General features: G+C 42.1%; 1 protein-coding gene across 2 annotated transcripts in view; it reads right to left on the minus strand.

The window, feature by feature from the left end:
- Positions 1-673: 673 nt before the first annotated feature.
- SYT17 (synaptotagmin 17) overlaps positions 674-16338 on the minus strand; it is a 32347-nt gene continuing 16682 nt past the window's right edge. For both annotated transcript variants that reach the window (XM_070761884.1, XM_070761882.1), the window contains 5 exons: positions 13877-14025; positions 11923-12542; positions 10798-10918; positions 4258-4413; positions 674-1454 (listed from right to left, as the gene is read on the minus strand). In XM_070761884.1, coding sequence (XP_070617985.1) covers positions 1258-1454; positions 4258-4413; positions 10798-10918; positions 11923-12542; positions 13877-14025 — 1243 coding nt within the window. In that variant the 3' untranslated portion in view covers positions 674-1257. The remainder of the gene's footprint in view (positions 1455-4257; positions 4414-10797; positions 10919-11922; positions 12543-13876; positions 14026-16338) is intronic.

A 16338-nucleotide genomic window follows, 5' to 3' on the forward strand; every position in this document is an offset into this window, starting at 1 on the left:
CCCATTGTGTTGTTCAAGTGTTCCCTTTATTTTTTTGAGCAGTACAGTGTTCCCTCGATTTTCGCATGTTCGAACTTCGCGAATAGCCTATACCACGGTTTTTGAAAAAATATTAAATATTTCGCGGTTTTTTTCCTATACCATGGTTTTTCCCACCCAATGATGTCATGTAACATCACCAAACTAATAATTTTTGCAAATAAATAACAAAAAACATAATTATTCTTAATAAATAATTATGTTTATAAATATCAGGATCACTAAGTGTCTTATTCAATGGTGAGTACCAGTAATAATGGTGAGTAAATGGTTAAGGGAATGGGAAATGGTAATTTAGGGGTTTAAAGTGTTAAGGGAAGGCTCGTGATACTGTCCATAGCCAAAAATGGTGTATTTACTTCCGCATCTCTACTTCGCGGAAATTCGACTTTTGCGGGTGGTCTCGGAACACATCCCCCGCGGAAATCGAGGGAACACTGTATACATTTCCTGACCGAAGCCTTCCAATGCTTCATCGAACACACTCTTCTCTCCTTTCTTTCCAACCTATGAAGATTCCTCCAGAAAATCCATGTGGCTCACCCATTCTCAACCCCTGAGGAGGTCCACTTTGGCTTTCCAAAGTAGAGCGTGGGATCCAGCAGATAAAATGTGGGACCAACAAGAAGAGTGTGTGGGGAAGATCCTTTGGCCTCCACCATCCCTCACCCACATGGACCGCCCGAGACACAGAAGCGCACATGATATTTTGTTAAGCCACCACAAGAACAAAAGACAGGATTTAGAACAGCACATTTTTCGCCCTACGCTCTACTGCTAAAATACTGTCGGAGCTTCTAAGCTGGTTCACCAGACATTCACCAAAGACAGCACATGGGGGAATTGACCATGAATCGTAGGAATGGAGAGTTACCATGGAGCAATAAGGACGGGAAAAAATATCCAGGTAGCCCAGCATTTTTTTAAAATGGCTAATGATCTGTCCTAGATGGTAATGTCAGGTGGCAACTAAAGGAGACCTTCAAACCATGGACATCTTTCCAAAAGCCCACACCTTCCTCAACAGTTACAAAATCATCCGTGAACCTGAGACAACTAAAACTGGAGGTGAGACTTGAAGATGATCAAAACTCAGTGGATCGATGGCAAACATTGGGCTGCCAACGGTTGTGGATGGCCAATCCAAACAGCAATGAGCTTGTAACGGTGTGCGTGTGGGGAAACTGGTCTGACGGGAACCGGGAGCAGCGGGGCGGCTCACGTCACCTCCAGGGAAGCTGACGAGACGCGGTCGCACTCCGCCCGCGAACGGAGGCTGTGCCACTGCTCGGCGGCGGTACGGTGGCACGTCAGCATCCGCCGCCAGTGCTTGGACTCCGAGGAACCGGTGGAATACTGGCCGATGACAATCCTCCCAATGAAGTCGTTGCTGCTTTTCACGTTGTGGCCGTAGACTGGAATGGGGAGGAGAGAAAGAGAAGGAGGGAGGGAAAGGGAGATGCTTTAAAGTTGACAACACAGAGCAGTCCAAACTCAACAGGAGAGTTTCCCTGGTAGCTCTAAAGAAGTGATCTGCAAAAATTATAGAATATTATTTATCTATCTATCTATCTATCTATCTATCTATCTATCTATCTATCTATCTATCTATCTATCTATCTATCTATCTATTAGATTTGTATGCCGCCCCTCTCCGCAGACTCGGGGTGGCTAACAGCAGTAAGAAAGACAAATATAACAAATCTAATATAAAAAGTAATTTTAAAAACCCCAATTTAAGAGACCAATCATACAAACAGACATACCATGCATAAATTTTATAAGCCTAGGGGGAAGGGAATATCTCAATTCCCCCATGCCTGATGACAGAGGTGGGTTTTAAGGAGCTTACGAAAGGCAAGGAGGGTGGGGGCAACCCTGATATCTGGGGGCAGTTGATTCCAGAGGGTCGGGGCTGCCACAGAGAAGGCTCTTCCCCTGGGTCCCGCCAAACGACATTGTTTAGTCGACGGGACCCAGAGAAGGCCAACTAACCACAGAGTTGTACAATAGAACTTATGTGCAAAAGAGAAATCATTTTTTAAAACAAGAAGGTATCAAGTCTTGTTCTGGGCATGACTACTTTTCCCACAAATTCTCCAAACACCCAATCTTCAAACAAGCAACTCTTTATTCGCTATTTGACAGTTCAAATATACATGGAATATATTCTGGTAGCAAGCAAGCAGCACAGGTGGCACGCGGAGCCATATCTGCTGGCACGCGAGCCGTTGCCCTAGCTCAGCTCCAACGTATATGTATGTGCCAGCCAGCTGAATTTGGCTCGCACAGAGGCTCTGGAAGGGCGTTTTTGGCTTCCAGAGAGCTTCCAGGGGGATGGGGGAGGGCATTTTTACCTTCCCCTGGATCCAGGGAAGCCTTTGGAGCCTGGGGAGGGCAAAACACGAGCCTACTGGGCCCACCAGAAGTTGGAAAACAGGCCGTTTCTGGCCTCCAGGGGGCGGGGAAAGCTGTTTCAACCTTCCCAGGCATTGAATTATAGGTGTGGGCACTCACGCCTGCACAATAGTGCACATACATGCTCTTTCGGCACCCAGGGGGGAAAAGGTTTGCCATCATTGGGTGGCTATTCAGAGAAGCCACACCCAGGCCAAAACCACACAGATGCGGCACAAAATAAAAGTGACAGCCGTCCTGCGGCAGACGCAAAAAATAAAAAAAAACCATGGGTGGAGAAGATCTGGAACTGCATCGCTGTTTTATCTGTGCTTTAAACAAAAAACAAAAAACAGCGACTGTTATTTTGACCATCATTCCTTTCCCAAATGCTGGCAAGGGATGACTCACTCCTGCAATAATTATCAGGGCTTCTGATCATCAAGGAACCAGGCGCAGTTGCAGGCTGCACGCTACAGTTACAAGGCAGCCTTCTTCATTTGGCCCTATTTATATGTCGGTGGAAATTCGATCTCCGCCACGATCTCTGCAATTGCATCGCAAGAGAAAACACGCTGGAAAGGCACGAGTCACACACAGCGGTACCTCTACCTACGAACGCCTCTACTTACGAACTTTTCTAGATAAGAACCGGGTGTTCAAGATGTTTTTGCTTCTTCTCAAGAACCATTTTCCACTTACAAACCTGAGCCTCTGAAGCTGTAACCGGAAAAGGCAGGGAGAAGCCTACGTGGGGCCTCTCTAGGAATCTCCTGGGAGGAAACAGGGCCAGAAAAGGCAGGGAGAAGCCTCCGTGGGGCCTCTCTAGAAATCTCCTGGGAGGAAACAGGGCCAGAAAAGGCAGGGAGAAGCCTCCGTGGGGCCTCTCTAGAAATCTCCTGAGAGGAAACAGGGCTGGAAAAGGCGGAGAGAAGTCTCTGTGGGGCCTCTCTAGAAATCTCCTGGGAGGAAACAGGGCTAGAAAAGGCAGGGAGAAGCCTCCGTGGGGCCTCTCTAGAAATCTCCTGGGAGGAAACAGGGCCAGAAAAGGCAGGGAGAAGCCTCCATGGAGTCTCTCTAGAAATCTCCTGGGAGAAAACAGGTCCAGAAAAGGCAGGGAGAAGCCTCTGTGGGGCCTCTTTAGGAATCTCCTGGGAGGAAACAGGGCCAGAAAAGGCAGGGAGAAGCCTCTGTGGGGCCTCTTTAGGAATCTCCTGGGAGGAAACAGGGCCAGAAAAGGCAGGGAGAAGCCTCCATGGAGCCTCTCTAGAAATCTCCTTGGAGGAAACAGGGCCAGAAAAGGCAGGGAGAAGCCTCCGTGGGGCCTCTTTAGGAATCTCCTGGGAGGAAACAGGACCAGAAAAGGCAGGGAGAAGCCTCTGTGGGGCCTCTTTAGGAATCTCCTGGGAGAAAACAGGTCCAGAAAAGGCAGGGAGAAGCCTCTGTGGGGCCTCTTTAGGAATGTCCTGGGAGAAAACAGGTCCAGAAAAGGCAGGGAGAAGCCTCTATGGAGCCTCTCTAGAAATCTCCTTGGAGGAAACAGGACCAGAAAAGGCAGGGAGAAGCCTCTGTGGGGCCTCTTTAGGAATCTCCTGGGAGGAAACAGGGCCAGAAAATGCAGGGAGTAGCCTCCGTGGGGCCTCTCTAGAAATCTCTTGGGAGGAAACAGAGCCTCCATCCTCCCTGTGGTTTCCCCAATCGCACACATTATTTGCTTTTACCTTGATTCCTATGGGAAAAATTGCTTCTTCTTACAAACTTTTCTACTTAAGAACCTGGTCACCGAACGAATTAAGTCCATAAGTAGAGGTACCACCGTACCTGTGAAAACTAGGCTGGTGTTTTCCAGTTCTTCTTGGGCAACCTTGAAGCTAAAGGACTCGTTGTAGAAGGGATCGATGGTGGCCCTCATGCAAGAGGTCTTCTTCGTCTTTGCCAGTTTTAACCCGTGAACAAGCTGGACTTTCACAAAAGGATCTGAATAGAAAATACACATTAAAGAAAACCCTTCAGGTTCGCAAACAAACAGTTCCGTTCGCGCATCAGATTAAGCTCTGAGTTATTTAAACCGTAGTTTACCGAACAATATGCTGGATTTTGCATCACAATATCACAAGTCGAACACTTCCCAAGCATCCAGGACTGTGTGATATATTTTCGTATGATGCACGCAGATCCAAGTACGGTGGCCTTTTGCAATCGACAAATTGTGATTTTGTCAACGTTTATTGTTTTCAATGTTTATTGTTGTTGTTATTTTATTTATTTATTTATTTAATTTATTTATTTATTTTGTCCAATACATAATACATATTAAAGAGAATAGATATGTAATAATATAAGTAAAGAGAAGAATAGAAGATAGGATATAAAAGTATAGGTGAACATATTTGAAAGGAAGGAAAGATAAATGAGATAAGGAGAGACAATTGGACAGGGGACGGAAGGCACACTGGTTTTGTTGTTGTTGTTGTTATTATTATTATTATTATTATTATTATTTATATGCCGCCACTTTCTGAGGACTCTGGGTTGCTTACATCATATAAAATAGTTTGCAGAGAGGCATACATGCACAAAAATTAAACCAAGATCAAACCGAGAAACTGTAAAATATATGCCCTATTCACACATCACACTAAATCCCAATCGCAAATCCAAGAAGAAATCATATGTTTCAAGAGGTGCATTATCATTCTAGAATCAATCACGGTTGACCCGTTATCTTCTATTCATAGGCTGCACTAAAGTGACATAGATAGAGCCCACATTAGGCTGCAGCACAATGAATCTAGACCAGTGTTTCCCAACCTTGGCAACTTGGAGGTATCTGGACTTCAACTCCCAGAATTCCCCAGCCAGCATTCGCTGGCTGTGGAATTCTGGGAGTTGAAGTCCAGATATCTCCAAGTTGCCAAGGTTGGGAAACACTGATCTAGACAACATTAATTGGATATTGTTCTGGATTGTATCCCCCATCATTCTTGACCCCTGTCTATGCTGCTTGGAATTAGTCTTCATGACTAAAAAAAAATTGAAGAAAGTGGACTTTTGAGACAGTTCTAAATAATAATAACAACAGAGTTGGAAGGGACCTTGGAGGTCTTCTAATCCACCTCCCTGCTTAGGCAGGAAACTCTAAACTACTTCAGACAGATGGTTATCCAACATCTGCTTAAAACATCTGGAGCATTCACAACTTCTGGAGGCAAGCTGTTCTACTGATTAATTGTTCTAACTGTCAGGAAGTGTCCTCTTAGTTCTAAGTTGCTTCTCTCCTTGTTTATTTTATTTTATTTATTTTGTCCAATACACAATGAGGGTTTTAGTGGGTATATATCTATATACACATAGTAAAATACATGATGAAGGTTATAGAGGAGATACTCATAGTAAAATATATCTAAGGAATAATAGAAAAGAAGGTATAGTAATAGAATATATCAATGAAAGAATAGAAGAAGAGATATAGGAATAGAAGAAAGGTATAGGAGATATAGGAGAGCAATAGGACAGGGGACGGAAGGCACTCTAGTGCACTTGTACTCGCCCCTTACTGACCTCTTAGGAATCTGGATAGGTCAACTGTAGATAATCTAAGGGTAAAGTGTTGGGGGTTTGGGGATGACACTATGGAGTCCGGTAATGAGTTTCACGCTTCGACAACTCGGTTGCTGAAGTCATATTTTTTACAGTCAAGTTTGGAGCGGTTAATATTAAGTTTAAATCTGTTGTGTGCTCTTGTGTTGCTGTGGTTGAAGCTGAAGTAGTCGCCGACAGGCAGAATGTTGCAGCATATGTTCTTGTGGGCAATACTTAGATCTTGTTTAAGGCGTCTTAGTTCTAAACTTTCTAGGCCCAGGATTGAAAGTCTAGTCTCGTAGGGCATTCTATTTCGAGTGGAGGAGTTTAGTTTCCACCCATTGCTTCCTGTTCTACCCTTTGGAGAATAAGTTGACTCCTTCTTCCTTGTGGCAACCCCTGAGATATTGGAACACTGCTATCATGTCACCCCTGGTCCTTCTTTTCATTAAACTAGCCATGCCCAGTTCCTGCAACCGTTCTTCATACGTATTAGCCTCTAGTCCCCTAATCCTCTTTATCGCTCTTTTCTGCACTTTTTCTAGAGTCTTCTTCAGGGAAAGACAGCAACATCCATCTGTTTCTCAAGAGACGTGATGGTGAACCTATGGCACGCATGCCCAAAATGGCACATGAAGCCATGTCGCCTGGCACATGCGCCCTTGCTTGTTTTTCTCCTGGGTTTCTGACGCGCATGCGTGCACAAGGATCAGCTGACCTTCAGGCGAGCAGCAGTGCTGAAAACTGGTGCGCGCATGTACACCGGCCACCTGATTGTTGGGCATGTATCCTTGCTAGAATCTGAAAATTTGGCTTTTCCAGAGCATGGCCCTGATGAGCGCATGTGCGCAAACATAGCATTTCCATGCAACCTCTTCGGCACTCGGTTCACCATCACTGTTCAAGACTATGGCTTCAAATGTTAAGAAAAGTGAAACTTATTTCTTATCACCTAGAGATGAAGCTGTTTTCCCAGACATTTAATTCCATTGTTATTGGTGTTTTCAAAAAAGGATGTATATCAATTTTTTGTGTGTTGGCGCCCACCATGAGAAATCTAAGGGCTGTCTGACTCACATGATTGTTCATGCTCCTTTACACTAATTTTTTTTAGGTTCCAAGCCATAAACATACATTATATAACTCTGGGGAAACACATCGCCATTAAATCTGAGGCAGTTATATTCCTAAAATATGGAACTTGACATTTTATGAAAATCTCAAGCTCTCTCTAGAGAATTGTCCTGTGTAGGAGGAAAGAAAATCAACACACCAGATGTTAAAGAGTAGATAAAAGATTTATATTCTCCATGCATCTTTAAAATGTTTTGCATTTGTACAAATGAGAAAATAGAGCACAATATTCCTAGGCCTGTCATCTACATTTAATTATATGTTAAAAGGTTAAGCTATATTAATGCTGTATGAAACTTTTTTTTTCTTTCTCATTCTCTTTCTACCTGATTTTAACCATCATGCATATTTTTTCCTTATTATTGTTCAATTTTTATTTTTGTTAAAGATATACTACAGTAAAAATTTAGCATAATACAGATACACTGTTTCCCCCTAAATAAGACATCCCCTAAGAATAAGCCAAATAGGGCTTTTGAGTGCATGGCAATAAGGCCAAGCGCTTATTTCAGGGTTCAAAAAAATATAAGACAGGGTCTTATTTTCAGGGAAACATGGTATCTATCTATCTATCTATCTATCTATCTATCTATCTATCTATCTATCTATCTATCTATGATAGACAGACAGACAGACAGACAGACGGACAGACTATCTATCTATCTATCTATCTATCTATCTATCTATCTATCTATCTATCTATCTTTATCTATCAATTTAGCATAATACAGATACACTGTTTCCCCCTAAATAAGACATAGATAGATAGACAGACAGACAGACAGACAGATAGACAGACTATCTATCTATCTATCTATCTATTTTTCTTTCTTTCTATTTATCTATCTATCTATCTTTATCTGTCATAGATAGATAGACAGACAGACAGACAGACAGACAGACAGATAGACAGACAGATAATCTCTTTCTCTCTCTCTCTCTCTCTCTCTCTCTCTCTCTCTCTCTCTCTCTCTCTCTCTATCTATCTATCCTGTTTCCCCCCCAAATAAGACATCCCATGATAATAAACCCAATCTGGCTTTTGAGTCCATGGAAATAAGTCCAAGTGCTTATTTCAGGGTTCAAAAAATTATAACACAGGGTCTTTATTTTCAGGGAAACATGATAGTCCTCAACTTACAGATGCCCAGCAACTGACTCTTATTTATGGTGGTTCCAATGTCCCAGGCTCATCTTTTGCGATCTTTTGACAAGCAAAGTCAATGGAGAAGCCAGATTTAACAACTGTGTTGTTAACTTAAGGGCTGCACTGATTCGCTTAACAAATATATACAGTGTAGCCATAAGGTAAAAAGGTTCCTTTTGCGCATGCACGTTAGTCATTCCCGACTCTAGCAGGCGCTGCTCATCTCCTTTTCTAAGACGAGGAGCCAGCGCTGTCCAAAGGTGTCTCCATGGTCACATGGCCGACATGAGTAAATGCCGAAAGTGCATGGAACGCTGTTATCTTCCCACCCAAAGTGGTTCCCATCTTTCTACTTGCATTACAGTGCACTTAATCAACACAATATAACTCCAATTAAATCAAACTTGTGTGAAATCAAACTGTCCACTTAGGAAGCAACACTGATTGACAATCAATTTCACACGCTGTTGTGCATTGTACAGAACAAAATATTCAATGAGAATATTTCATTCATTCAAATCTAGGATGTGTTCTTTGAGTGTTCCCTTTATTTTTTTGAGCAGTCTATTTGCCCCATTTATGATTTTTCTTGGGGATGTGGTGGCTCTGCAGCTAAAACTTGTCGATCAGAAAGGTTGGCAGTTTGGCGGTTCGAATCCCTAGTACCGCGTAACGGGGCGAGCTCCAGTTATTTGTCTAGCTTCTGCCAACTTAGCATTTCAACTTTTTAAGGAACAGAAAGCACAGGCCTTTTCCAAGGCCACAGCCACTCATCCTCAGAGGCAGAAAAATCTCTTACGTCTTTCCTCTGAAAATATTCGGGCTTATTATTATTATTTTTTCATGATTATTGGTCACATTTTCCATTCCAGGGAAAACAATCGGCCATGGTAAAGAAGAAGTCCGGCTACTTCAATTTTCCAAAGGACAAAGGAGAGGCAGCTATTGTGGCGCACTGGAGGTCAAAATGTGCTGTTTGCTTTCAATCAGACCTTGGGAAGAGAGAAATGAAGCCCTTGCTCTCTTGGGAAGGGAAAACAATTGCCCAGGAAATGAGATGGGGGCTGAAGGTTGAAGTCACGGAGACCCTCTTCAGCGGAGACATCCCCTGTACCATCTCTGCCTGGAGAACAAGGCACCTAGACAGCACAGGGGGACATTGAAGCCTGGAAAGGGACAGAAGGCTCTGTGCCTGGCAGTATACATACCCACTCTGGGTGAAGTCCTGGAGAACGGAGAGAGCTGGAAGAATCAATGACTAAGTCTTTTGTTCTCCCATTTCTCAATCCAGTTTGTAAAGATGTTGTTAAGGTAGGTAGGCAAGCAGGTAGATGATAGACAGAATAGACAGATAGTAAGACAGACAGACAAACAGACAGGCAGACATGGATGGATAGATAGATAATAGGTTAATGAGATAGATGCTAGGTATGTAGGTAAGTAAGTAGGTAGATGATAGACAGGATAGACAAGATAGATAGTAAGACAGACAGAGATGTGGATAGATAGATAGATAGATAGATAGATAGATAGATAGATAGATAGATAGATAGATATAGACAGACAGACAGACAGATGTTAGATAGATAGATAGATAGATAGATAGATAGATAGATAGATAGATAGATAGATAGATAGATGATAGATAGATACTGTAGATAGATAGACAGACAGACAGACAGACAGATGTTAGATAGATAGATAGATAGATAGATAGATAGATAGATAGATAGATAGATTGCTAGATAGATAGATGATAGATAGATACTGTAGATAGATGGATATACTGTAGATAGATAGATAGACAGACAGACAGACAGACAGATGTTAGATAGATAGATAGATAGATAGATAGATAGATAGATAGGTAGGTAGGTAGGTAGGTAGGTAGGTAGGTAGGTAGACAGACAGACAGACATCATAGATAGGGGGAAACAGGATAGATAGATAGATAGATAGACAGATAGATAGATAGATAGATAGATAGATATCAAATAGCTGATAGATAATAGGTCAAAGAACTGATAGATGGCTGATAAAAAATACATGATATGGAGGGAGAGAAGGAGAGCGAGAGAGTAAAGAATAGTGTAGATAGACAGATCAAAGAAGTTAGGGGGAGGGGGAGGAGAGGAGAGGGAAGGGAGAGAAGTTTGTATGTCTCTCTTGACTCCTGGCATCTGCTTGGACAAGTTCCTACAGTTTTCTACGCAGGATTTCTGAGTGGTTTGCCATTGGCTCCTTCCTAGGGCAGATAGAGAGGGGCTGGCCCGAAGTCAGTCAGATGGTTTTATGCCCTAGGCAGGACCAGGAGTGGTAGCCTTCAGCTTTCCAGCCAGGTGCCTTAACCCTTACACCAAACTGGATATTGATATTGATAATAATAAATAAAAATAAGACTATAGCCAGTGTTATATTAATCCATCAGGGAAAATACTTCCCTGTTGACCTCCGTATGCTGATAACAAAATACACACACGCATACGTACAAACCCTACCTGAACCTTGGCTCATATCAGTCTGCAGTAACTGCTTCGCTCTAATTATGTCCACATTGAGTCGTCCGGCGCTGGGAAGGTAATTTAATGAGAGCAAAAGCTCCCCCAGCTCAACTTCGTTCTGCAACAGAAAAGGGCAAGCAGAATCAAACACTGCAAAAATGATTCTTGATGTGTCTTTTTTTTTAACGCAATGCATCACAAACTAAATTCAGTTTTGAAATTGTGAAGGAAGGGGGAGGAGAGGGGAGGGGAGGAAAGAAAAATAGGAAGGGAAGAGAAGAAGGGTAGCTGATGGATAGATGGACAGAAGAAAGGAGAAAGAAGGAAGAAGAGAAATGAGAAAGAAAGAGAAGGGTGATGGATGGATGGATAGAAGGAAGGAAGGGAGGAAGAAAGGAGAGGGAGGGGAAGGAAAGGAAAGGAAAAAAGGAAGGGAACAGAAGGGAAGAAGGATAGTTGATGGATAGATGGACAGAAGAAAGGAGAAGGAAGGAAGAAGAGAAATGAGAAAGAAAGAGAAGGGGGATGGATGGATGGATGTATAGAAGGAAGGAAGGGAGGAAGAAAGGAGAGGGAGGGGAAGGAAAGGAAAGGAAAAAAGGAAGGGAAGGGAAGGGAAGAAGGATAGTTGATGGATAGATGGACAGAAGAAAGGAGAAGGAAGGAAGAAGAGAAATGAGAAAGAAAGAGAGGGGTGATGGATGGATGGATGAATGTATAGAAGAAAGGAAGGGAGGAAGAAAGGAGAGGGAGGGGAAGGAAAGGAAAGGAAAAAAGGAAGGGAAGGGAAGGGAAGAAGGATAGTTGATGGATAGATGGACAGAAGAAAGGAGAAGGAAGGAAGAAGAGAAATGAGAAAGAAAGAGAAGGGTGATGGAAGGAAGGAAGGAAGGAAGGAGGGAGGGGAAGGAAAGGAAAGTTGGAGGGAGGGAAGGAGAAAGGGGAAAGGGAAACAAAAGGAAAAATAAAACCCACTATAGCCAGGAGGAAAGACCGCAAGCAGGCTAAAATGAGCCAAGAAACATCACTGCAACCGAGGCCTTAAAACCCAAACACAGCAACTTCAAAGAACAATTCAACCATTTCAATTGCACACCTTGAATGGAAACCCCCTCAAATTACCTGGGAACTTGGCACCAGAGCTTTCCACCAATGGCCGCCCTTCACCAGGTCCACCTCACTCAACGGCATGGACACCTTCCCAATGACGCAATGGCGCGAAAATTTGTCAAAATCCACCACGGTCAAGAGCAGAGTCCTCCTCTGGGCTTCCAAAAAGGGGATGTCGAACATGTACCTCTCCTCGAAGATGGGGTTCTGGGTTTTGCGCTTGACCCCGGTCTGCTTGGAGTTCTTCTGGTCGGGAAGGAGACAAATCTTCACGTAGGGGTTGGAGTGGGCCATGTCTTGCCTGGCGCCATCGTAGGAGATGGGCAGAGGCAGGTCCTTGGCTTCGATGACCCGAACGATCAGGTAGTTGTGCAAGAGGTCGTATTGAGTGCTAAAATGGAGCATCCCCAGCTGGTACTTGGCTACGATCTCTTCGTCGGTCAAAGAATCCACGTCATCGCTATTTGAGTCGAGGGAATAGAGTCTTGGCTCAAATTTCCTAAAATAGTCATCTGACGTGTAGGTTTTCTTCAAGATGCCCGGCTGGACTATCTCCTTTTTGGAGCCTAGGATTCCAAACTCGATGGGTTTAATATCGACAAGCGGGGAACTTGGCCTCCTTAGCTCTAAATCTGGAGGCGAGGGAGGGAGGGGGGAAAAAAACAGGATTTTATTTTATTTTAATGCTTTATTTATTCATTTTTTTCATTTTTAAAACATCACCCAACCTATTTTATTATCAGGGTAACCAAGCTTCACCCAGCCTGTCAGCCAACATGGCGTTCAGGGATTGCCCAACTACTTTGAGCCCCAGTCAACTTAGAATAGAATAGAATTCTTTATTGGCCAAGTGTGGTTGGACGCACAAGAAATTTGTCTTGGTGCATCTGCTCTCAGTGTACCTAAAAGAAAATATACATTTGTCAAGAATCATGAGGTACAACTCTTAATGATTGCCATAGGGGTCAAAATAAGCAATCAGGAAACAATAATAATAATAAGAAGAAGAATGGAATGGAATAGAATTTTTTATTGACCAAATGTGACTAGACACACAAAAATTTGTCTTTGATGCATTTGCTCTCAGTGTACATAAAAGAAAAGATACATTTGTCAAGAATCATGAGGTACAACACTTAATGATTGTCATAAGGGTCAAATAAGCAATCAGGAAACAATATTAATATATAAATACTAAGGATGCAAGCAACTGCGGAGAGGGGCGGCATACAAATCCAATAAATAAATAAATGATTATAATAAGTGGGAATAGAATAGAATAGAACAGAATTCTTTATTGGCCAAGTGTGATTGGACATACAAAGAATTTGTCTCTGGTGCAGATGCTCTCAGTGTACATAAAAGAAAAGATACATTTGTCAAGAATCATGAGATACAACACAATGACTGTCATAGGGGTCAAATAAGCAATGAAGAAACAATCAATACAGTGTCCCCTCGATTTTCGCGGGTTCGAACTTCGCGAATAGCCTTATACCACGTTTTTTCAAAAAATATTAATTAAAAAATACTTCACGGTTTTTTTCCTATACCACGGTTTTTCCCACCCGATGACGTCATATGTCATCGCCAAACTAATAATTTTTGCAAATAAATAACAAAATAAATAATTATTGTTAATAAATAATTATGTTTATAAATATCAGGATCACTAAGTGCCTTATTCAATGGTGAGTACCAGTAATAATGATGAGTAAATGGTTTTTAAGGGAATGGGAAATGGTAATTTAGGGGTTTAAAGTGTTAAGGGAAGGCTTGTGATACTGTCCATAGCCAAAAATGGTGTATTTACTTCCGCATCTCTACTTCGCGGAAATTCAACTTTCGCGGGCGGTCTCGGAACGCATCCCCGCGGAAATCAAGGGAACACTGTATTAATAAAAATCTAGAGAGCATTTCACTGAGGCCGCCTCTGTTGGCGCCATCTTGGATTTATCCAACTTACTAGAAATTCGTCTGGTAAGGCTGTAAGCGAAATGGGAGGTTTCCGTGGACGACCGTCGCCTGTCCAGCGAAACATTCTGAGGGGTTGGTGAGGGTTCACTCGTTGGGTTATCCGAGCTGCCATTTTTGTCTTCGCTTTGATTGCTTAGCCTGTTGGAAAAATCAAATCTTGGAATCATCCAGGCAATACTTTCAAATTCTCATTTTCTTCCCCAGTACATATGTTGAGCATCCAAGACTTTTGAGGAAAAGGTAGCCTTTTTTTTTTACTTTCATGAGTGCATTGACGATAGATCGTAGATGGAGAGTAAAAAATATACTGCTCAAAAAAAATAATAAAGGGAACACTCAAATAGCACATCCTAGATCTGAATGAATGAAATATTCTCATTGAATGTTTCGTTTGCACAACTATTCCATTTGCACAACAGCCTGTGAAATTGATTGTCAATCAGTGTTGCTTCCTAACTGGACAGTTTGATTTCATAGAAGTCTGATTTACTTGGAATTATATTGTGTTGTTTAAGTATTCCCTTTATTTTTTTGAGCAGTATATACAAGGGACCCTATACCAGAGATCGGCAATCTTAAACATGAGCCATTTGGAGCCATCTCCCACAAAAAAGAAAATACCGGGAGTCACAAAACCCTTTAAATGAAGATAACATTGTATACATTGGTGTTTTTTTTTTAAAAAAACACTTTATGCTATATATATATATAAAAATTATAGCATGTTGCATTTATTAAATCAATAACCCACTACAGAGAAAATACATTTTTATTTCTGCATGTAACAAAAAGCATTGGGATGGGTTGAAAAACTCAATAAATGACGTGCTGGCAGCTGACTTTGGGCCAGTTACAATCACCTGAAGATTGGGAGTTCTAGTCCCGCCATAAGCACAAAAGCCACATAGGTCACCTTGGGCCAATCACCAGGTGACAGTGAGTTCTAGTCGCACTTTAGGCATGAAAGCCAACTTGAGTGACTTTGGGCCAACCACCTGAAGATCGGGAGTTCTAGTCCCGCCTTAAGCACAAAAGCCACATAGGTGACCTTGGGCCAATCACCAGGTGACAGTGAGTTCTAGTCGCACTTTAGGCATGAAAGCCAACTTGAGTGACTTTGGGCCAATCACCTGAAGATCGGGAGTTCTAGTCCCGCCTTAAGCACAAAAGCCACATAGGTGACCTTGGGCCAATCACCAGGTGACAGTGAGTTCTAGTCGCACTTTAGGCATGAAAGCAAACTTCAGTGACTTTGGGCCAATCACCTGAAGATAGGGAGTTCTAGTCCCGCCTTAAGCACAAAAGCCACATAGGTCACCTTGGGCCAATCACCAGGTGACAGTGAGTTCTAGTCCCTGCTTAGGTATTAAAGCCAGCTGAGTGACTTTGGGCCAATCTCTCTCTTTCTGCCCAACAGGTTTTTTATTGTGGTGGAAAAAAAAGGAGGAGGAAGGGGTACTTAAAATGTATATCGCCTTGAATTATTATTATTTTTAAATCAAAATAAATAAATTCATTTTAAAAAAAAGAAACTAATGCAAACAAAAAGCAAAGGCAAATGGCAAATAACCCATCCAGCAAGCCACTGCTGATGCTAATCTACGGTTCTTTTCAACCTCTCTGCTTCCCTTTGAAAAGCCCCTGATTTTGCTTAACAAGGGCGACTGCTGGGAAGAAGAATGGGGCTAGGCTTCCAGTTTCGTTTCACAGAATACAAGGCATTTCTTTCTTATAAAACCCCCCCCCTATAAAATGAAACAGGCATGTCGTTTAATCTTATGAGCCCTCCCCTCCCCTGCGGGTCTCGCCTCAAAGCAACAAGGTGGGGGCGGGAATGATAAGAAAGCACATTATTTATTGGAGAGGGGATAAAGGAAGGGGTCCCCCACCATTCTTGTTAAATCAGCATAATTAGGTCTGCTACTGTGAGACAGACAGGTTGGTCAGCCCGCAGAAGGTAACAATAATTTTTAAAAAGCACAGGGCTTTTCTTCTTTGTCAGGAAATTATGCTTAAAACCTCTTTTCTGACTCTGGCTCCAAATATATGTTTATAAAGGAAGGTTACCCTGCTTGTAGTTGACACAAATATGTATGTATGTATGTATGTATGTATGTATGTATGTATGTATGTATGTATGTAGTGTATATATTTATTTATTTATCCATCCATCCATCCATCCATCCATTTACTTATTTACTTATTTACTTATTTACTTATTTACTTATTTACTTATTTACTTATTTACTTATTTACTTATTTACTTATTTACTTATTTATTTACTTACTTACTTACTTACTTACTTACTTACTTACTTACTTACTTACTTACTTACTTACTTACTTACTTACTTACTTACTTATTGGATTTGTATGCCACCCCTTTCCATGGACTCGGGGCGGCTAACAACAGTGATAAAAACAGCACGTAAAAATCCAATACTAAAACAG

Source organism: Erythrolamprus reginae, chromosome 9, assembly GCF_031021105.1.
Source record: "Erythrolamprus reginae isolate rEryReg1 chromosome 9, rEryReg1.hap1, whole genome shotgun sequence".
Lineage (NCBI taxonomy): Eukaryota > Metazoa > Chordata > Lepidosauria > Squamata > Dipsadidae > Erythrolamprus > Erythrolamprus reginae.